Source organism: Sceloporus occidentalis, unplaced genomic scaffold (genome assembly GCF_023333645.1).
Source record: "Sceloporus occidentalis isolate IW3139 unplaced genomic scaffold, rSceOcc1.0.p SCAF_51, whole genome shotgun sequence".
Taxonomy (NCBI): Eukaryota; Metazoa; Chordata; class Lepidosauria; order Squamata; family Phrynosomatidae; genus Sceloporus; species Sceloporus occidentalis.
The window spans coordinates 1,925,001-1,931,591 of record NW_028317031.1 but is presented as its reverse complement, the minus strand read 5'-3'; the positions used below and the strand labels follow the sequence as shown (position 1 = coordinate 1,931,591).

At 40.4% G+C, this 6,591-nt stretch overlaps 1 protein-coding gene across 1 annotated transcript in view; it reads left to right on the top strand.

Annotated features, from left to right (window-relative positions):
* The first annotated feature begins 4,367 nt into the window (after positions 1-4,367).
* LOC149288421 (ras-specific guanine nucleotide-releasing factor RalGPS2-like) overlaps positions 4,368-6,591 on the top strand; it is a 43,422-nt gene continuing 41,198 nt past the window's right edge. The window contains exons 1-2 of the mRNA XM_089491601.1: positions 4,368-4,436; positions 5,376-5,483. Coding sequence (XP_089347727.1) covers positions 4,380-4,436; positions 5,376-5,483 — 165 coding nt within the window. The 5' untranslated portion in view covers positions 4,368-4,379. The remainder of the gene's footprint in view (positions 4,437-5,375; positions 5,484-6,591) is intronic.

Below are 6,591 nucleotides of genomic sequence, written 5' to 3'. Positions count from 1 at the left end.
CTTTTTGTTAAAGGGAAATGTTTTTGCATCAAAAGCAGGGGGAATCTCACCTTTTATAATGATCAGCTCTGCTTATTTACTAAACGGAGTCTTTTGTTGGTTGTTCTTTTAACGCCTGCTATATTTTGGCTCTGTAGATGTTCCTCTAGACCTTGGAATACATGAGGCGTTTCCTTCTTCTAAGAATTCAGAGTTTTCCAGCATCTCCAGTGTGAGATAAACACAGGATACCTTTCATTTGTCAGACACTTTAGGTTTCTTTTGTGTGGCTTCTACTCCCTGCGGAGGTGCCCAAGTGTTGTGACTTAAATGGAACAGACGTGACGGACTGACTCAAATTTCCTGGTATTCGTCTTTTTTATGTTTCTAATGTTTTTGTTCTTTATATTTCCTTTTGAAGTATTTGACATTGTGTGCCAATGATTTCGTACAAAAACATATGAGAGCATCTTAACAGAGAAGAGGGCGACTGAATAGCCCGTCCTCGGGAGCATCTCGGGTTTTAGCTCGCGTGTGCCATCACAGGGGGAAATCTTCATTCCGCATGAGTGTGATCCTGTCCACGATGGCGGTCCAGAACCAAAGCACCTGGCATGCTACCTCTGCCAATTTGTCATGTATGCAGGATAAATCCTGTAATCCTCCTACCTTCCTAATGGCTGGTGTCCTTTGTCTTATTCAGAAACTTTGCACTTTGGTGAAGCTGCACACCCTCTTTCCATCTAAACATAGTATATGTTGAGAGCTGACAAGCGGCGCTTTTGTCTCTGAAGTAATTTCAAGCCAAGCTGTCGGCGTGTAGTATAACACAATAGCAATTCATCTATGGCAAGAGAGCGTTTATTTCCAGGCTTGCGTGCCTGTTCCCCGGAGCTTTGTATATTTATGAGTGGTGCGTTTTTCGCAGTTCCATTGTTTCCAGTGGAGACGTTACATTCTCGTGTCACGTACTGGTGCATAAAGCAGCTTGTGTGTAGCGTGTACATGAAGCCAGCGCAGGAATGTACAGAATTCTCCTTCTGTATTAAGCTATGAACTTGTTGGCATGAATGAGGCAGGACGGGCTGCGTCTCTATGGGCCGTTGTGACCATGAGGCCGGATTACACTGTGACAGAGATCATCCAGTTGCTGTCCTTGTGTGTGAATGGGATGGCGTATCCAGCTGGCAGACAGCCGGTGTATCCGGTGTCTGCTGTGGCGTGTCACACGTGTCTAATGAGTCTGGGCACCTTCCGAAGGCCATGGAAACCCAGAGCTGTTAGAAAGATCACTCAACTCCGTTAGAGTTGGACAAATCGGTCGGGGGTCGTTTGCGTTTCTACCTTATTCAGAATCCCATAATGTATTTTAGACCTTTTGTATGAAAGCTGAATATTTGTCATTTCTTTTAGTCGCTTGCACGCACCTAAGTAAACGCAGCCGGCGGAGAGAGCACAATCTTTAAAAAGTTGCTTTTTTTTTTTTAAGCGTTGGTCTCTATTTCTGTACTCTCTAGGAATCTATATGTATAGGATGTTTCGCTAATGGATTGTGTAGCAGTAATAATGGGTTTGAATCTAATTGTGTGTTCCTGTAGCATTTTGTTAGGCGAGGTCACTACATACACATGTATATGATCATTGGAATAAAATCTTTTCGGCAGGATGAACTGTTCATGGGTTACAGAGCGGCAAAGATCACGGTTCTACCGATGAAATGTATTTAGTTCTCGTTGGACTAGTTATGAACACTTAGATTTTCTGGAGTATTGTCTCATTCATTCACACGGTGTCCTCTAATGCAAAGAGACGCATCCTATGTTTATTCCGTCATATTGTCTTCCTGTGTTAAACTGGTGATGTTTCATGATTGCTTTGTCTTGTTTCAGGTTTATTGCTCTCAAAAGGTTAAAACTTATTAGGTTTCCAGATGCCTCTGGAAATGTGTATGTCAGCACTTATCGGCTCTTACAAATCACTCTGTGTTTGGGAATGACCAGATCTATGATGGCTCTTGCTGTCTGTCATTTTAGCTGCATTGTGGGACAGCTTCCGCCCTGTCCTTTATAGCCCCACTTGTTGGAAAGTATAAAAAGTCCCGCGTGTTTTGCTTCAGTGACTGTGAAATACTGCACTGCTTCTGGGCTCTCTAAATGTTTTTATTACGCTGTAATTACATGGTGCCTTGTGGCTGTGTTAGTGTTAAATGTTTGTTCATGGCGGTGATGCCTGGCTTTCTGCTGCTTTGGAGAGGATACTAGATTCATACGGCTATCTAAACATATATACTTCAACTGTATCTAAGCTGCCTTCCCATATATCGCTTTATCATTTAACTATTTATGCAGTTGGCTGATGACACAGGGGGCAAATTTGGTTTCTAATTGTGATTTTTGGTGTACTTTAGGAAATTTACTTTAGACTCGCATAATGTCTCATGTACGCGTCCTCTTCACTCGGTTTTAGCCAGCCAACGTCCCATCTTATTCTTCCAGAGCAAAGGAAGAGTGCATATTAAACTTCGTTTTGAGTACTTTAATATTACTTCATCAAAAATGAATTCAAAAGATTATCTTGCGCATTAATGTGCATATGATGGCTGGTGTGTGCTTTTAAAAACATACTTTCAAAGCGTGTGAATGATATATACACTATGTGGACAAAAGTATTCGGACACCTGACCGTTACACTAACAAAGACTTTTATGACATCACATTCTGTGGGTATTTTTGCCCGTTCATCCAGTGGAGCATTTGTGAGGTCAGGCACAATGGAGTGGTAATAGTACAAATCGGCAAAAAAACCCAATCAAAAGAGCATTTGTTTCATTGAAAAAGGGTGGCAGCAGGAAGACCCCACTGCCCAGAGCTTAACATTGTGGTTTGTGATTGTAATAGATATGAGATGGAAAGGGGTTTCCCCTTGTAGTTATTAAGATATTGAGTTTTTAATTAATGTTTGAAGGCATCAAACATTTCATTTTGGAAAATAATTTCTCAAACAATGGCTGCTGTTTAATGTGTAACTAGAAAACAGAAAAGCTGAACACAGCTAAAATCTCCTTTTGAGGTTTTAGTAATATTGGACTTCGTCCTATGGCATTATTATAGAAAAGCTGTCCCAATCACTATTTAATCTATCTTTAACTTGTGTATTGTGTTCACCCCATTGGCAATTATTATGATGGCAGTCTGTGGCAAGGAGCTGATCGCTTTCCTGTCCATAACTCCTTTTCTCTTTTACTTGACCCACCCTTACAAAGGCTGCCGCAACCAGTCAACAACAATCAGCCGCTCGACAGGTTAGAGAACATAATGACAATAACAAGTCTGCTCTCATGGGGTACTTGTAAAGTGGGGTTTTTTTTGGTTTTTTTTTACTTGTATGTAATTGCTTATTTTAATCTGTAATCACCGTAACACGTATATTTAGTGTGTAGAACTGTAAAATACAGGTAACGTGAGAGATCCACTTTAAGCGCCATACGATATTTCCGATGTATGAAAAAGGACTGCTTTTGGTTCGGAGGCAGCGCAGCCTGCCATGTGCACGGGCGTCCAGCAGGTGGCGCTGTTACTCTGACCATGCTTTTGTATCTTGGATGACTAAAGCAATCAGGAACATTTACTACTTTTTTTTTTTTTAATAGAAATAACATTTTATCAACATAAGTGCAACATTTTAGGAAATGTTTGCACTTTGAGAACAGGTATCCTCACACAGCACATAACAATTAAACGTGATGTGTTCAACATTGCAGCTACTGCTGTTTGTTCTGCTGCTTTGTAGTGAAAGAGGTGACCTAACTTTGGTTTTGTAGATTTGCGGACACATTTTACTTTTGTGTTTGTATATATATATAATATTTAATAGTATATATATAATATATATGTAAAGACCAAACTAACAAGCAAACGTTACTATAACAAAGTTCTTTCATATTTTGGATCAGTCTGTTTGGTCATTCTGTACAATGTCTGGGCAAAGTTCGAATATGGAAGAAAAAAAGAAAACCAGCATTTGAACGCAAAACATTCATCAAACTTAATTCGATAGAGTAGAAGGTTAACATGTTTCGAACATGTTTTGTTCCTGAGATGCAGCTGGGAAGGAATTAAATGAGACAGAAGAATCGCAGTAACGACAGACTGTATCTATTTGCGTGCTAGTCCGTGCAAAACTGACTCCAATTTACATTTAAAAAGAAAAAAGGATACATGTTTTTCTTCAACAGCTGTAATGGATTTTCACTTCAAACTACTCGCTAGAGTGTGCGTTCAGATCGCCTGCATTAATGTGTCTTTTCACTTGTTTGTAGGATGCCCCATCCGTGGAGATGAGATGACTGTCACATTAGAGCGCACACTGAGGAAGGGGTAAGCACTGATGGTGCGGGAAGGATGGACTTTATCAACGGCCAGTCGAGCAATACTGCTCTAACAACTACTGCGTCAGAGGTACGAGCAACACAGAACGCTTTTCATTCGGCCCTTAATGAAAGGCCTTCAGCTGAAATACGCATTTTTGTCACATGAAGGACTGTTTTGTGATATTTGCAAATGCCTCTGAAAATTTTCCGTAGGTTGACATAAATTGAGATTTCTGAAGTTGCGTGTGTCCTTATTTAAGCGGGGGGGGGGGGGGTGTAAGCAATTTTATTGTCCACGTCATTTCCTGAGCAGGTTGCGAGCAGAAGTCTACAGTACCAGACTGATGAAAAACGGCAGCGTGACTTCAAATATCTGTAATCCCATTCCCACACAGAATAACCACATATACCTGTTTGTGGGAGTTTACTGAGATTTAAAATTACATGAGGTTTATTTGGTTCCGTGCTCTTAAGGATGTGATTTATTCCATTAGATGGAGTCTTAATGGTGCTATTCTGCCTGCTTTTCTAAATTTAACCCTTGCAGGTTAAACAGGTGATCAATCATTTATTTGTACTTTTTTTGTTTTGTTTAACTAATCATTGGTTTAGTGTGTTCTTCGTAGCTCAGATTTTTCTTAAAGACGCGGGATAAATACCAATTCCATCCGATGTGTGATATTGCAGTGTAACAGACCAAATGCTGGGTCAGGGTCTCTGTTGATGTGGTATATAGTCCATGGCATGCGTGCCCTCTTTGCCCACGCTTGCAGTTGGCATTTATAAAACACTGCTTTGGCTGCATGTAGTTAGTAATGCATCGTAGCTCAGATTCTGTTGAAACAGGAACATGACCCATGTGAAGGCCAAAACATCTGGTGTCAATTAAAAATGGGGGTTTGGCATGAACAGTTAAACAGGCTTATAATAATTAACATCCACTGCCAAGAAGATTGTTAATTACATAATATGTGACTTTACTGTGTCCCCCCCCCCCCCAACTAAAATATAATTTCTTTTGTAACAGAAAAGCAGCAGCTCGGAGTCCTTAAGTGATAAAGGCTCATCTGAGCTCAAGAAAAGCTTTGATGCTGTCGTGTTTGATGTCCTCATGGTTACTCCAGAAGAATATGCTGTAAGTTTTCCTGGTCACAAGTGAATTAAATATCTTTTATAAGCCGTCAGTGACTATACACACATTTTATAAGGCTCCACTTATTTGGCACAGCTCCGTAGCGTAGATGTAAGTGGTATTTTCTGTATGAATATATTTGTCTGGTTATGTGGAAAGCCAGCCCTATGTAGAACAGGGCTCGATGCGAGAGCCAGGAGCCGCGTGACCCCATGGAGGTCCGTCCTCTAGCAGCATATATATATAATATATATAGCTCTGTATTCAGCCAATTCAGGTGTCCAGCGACGGGATGTCATTCCGTGTTACTGTGGCGTCCTGGAGCCTGGGTTTTGTTGAGTTCTGATGAAGGATGTATTGCCCATCCATATGTGATGCTGGTGGAGGATTGATTTTAAGAGCTAGTGGTTTCCTAGCATAAGCCCCGTCACATTCCCCTCAGAGGCTGGGAGCTTTCCATGTTATTAATCCGTGATACGGTAGACTTGGCCCGCACACAGGCTCTAAAAACATTGTTGATTAATGTTTGTTTAACTGAATTATGACATATAACAAATGACTCAATCATTATATATATATATATATATATATATATATATATATATATATATATATATATATATATATACATATATTGTGAACATGCAAAGCAGCTGAAGTGAGGCGTTGAAATAAACTTTTATGCAGCATGTCTGCTTGCTTATTACAGCCAGCTCAATTATTTCATTGCCATTCTCTGTATTTTGAAGAACAGCATTGGAGATTCATGTCCTCTTTGTCTGTAAATGAGGGCTTTGCAAGATGTTTGCTCACTGATTAACCCAAAAAGGGATAACATCAATGAGAATCATTCACTAGGCCACTGGGATGCTCTGGACCTAAGAATTGATTTTGGAAGCCATGTCTACATCCATACACATTTCTGAAACTTCTGATGTCTACAGTTCTTCTTTACCTTATCCAGAAAGCTCGTCACTGCTGGTGCTTAGTGTTAAAGAGCTGTCCTTACATCAGTCCTGTCTAAACCAGGCTTTTCCATTGCCTGGGAATGTCATCATTCACTTTAGTCTGTCCCGCATGGCATTTCCTCTCTATAGTTCTGGGTTGATCT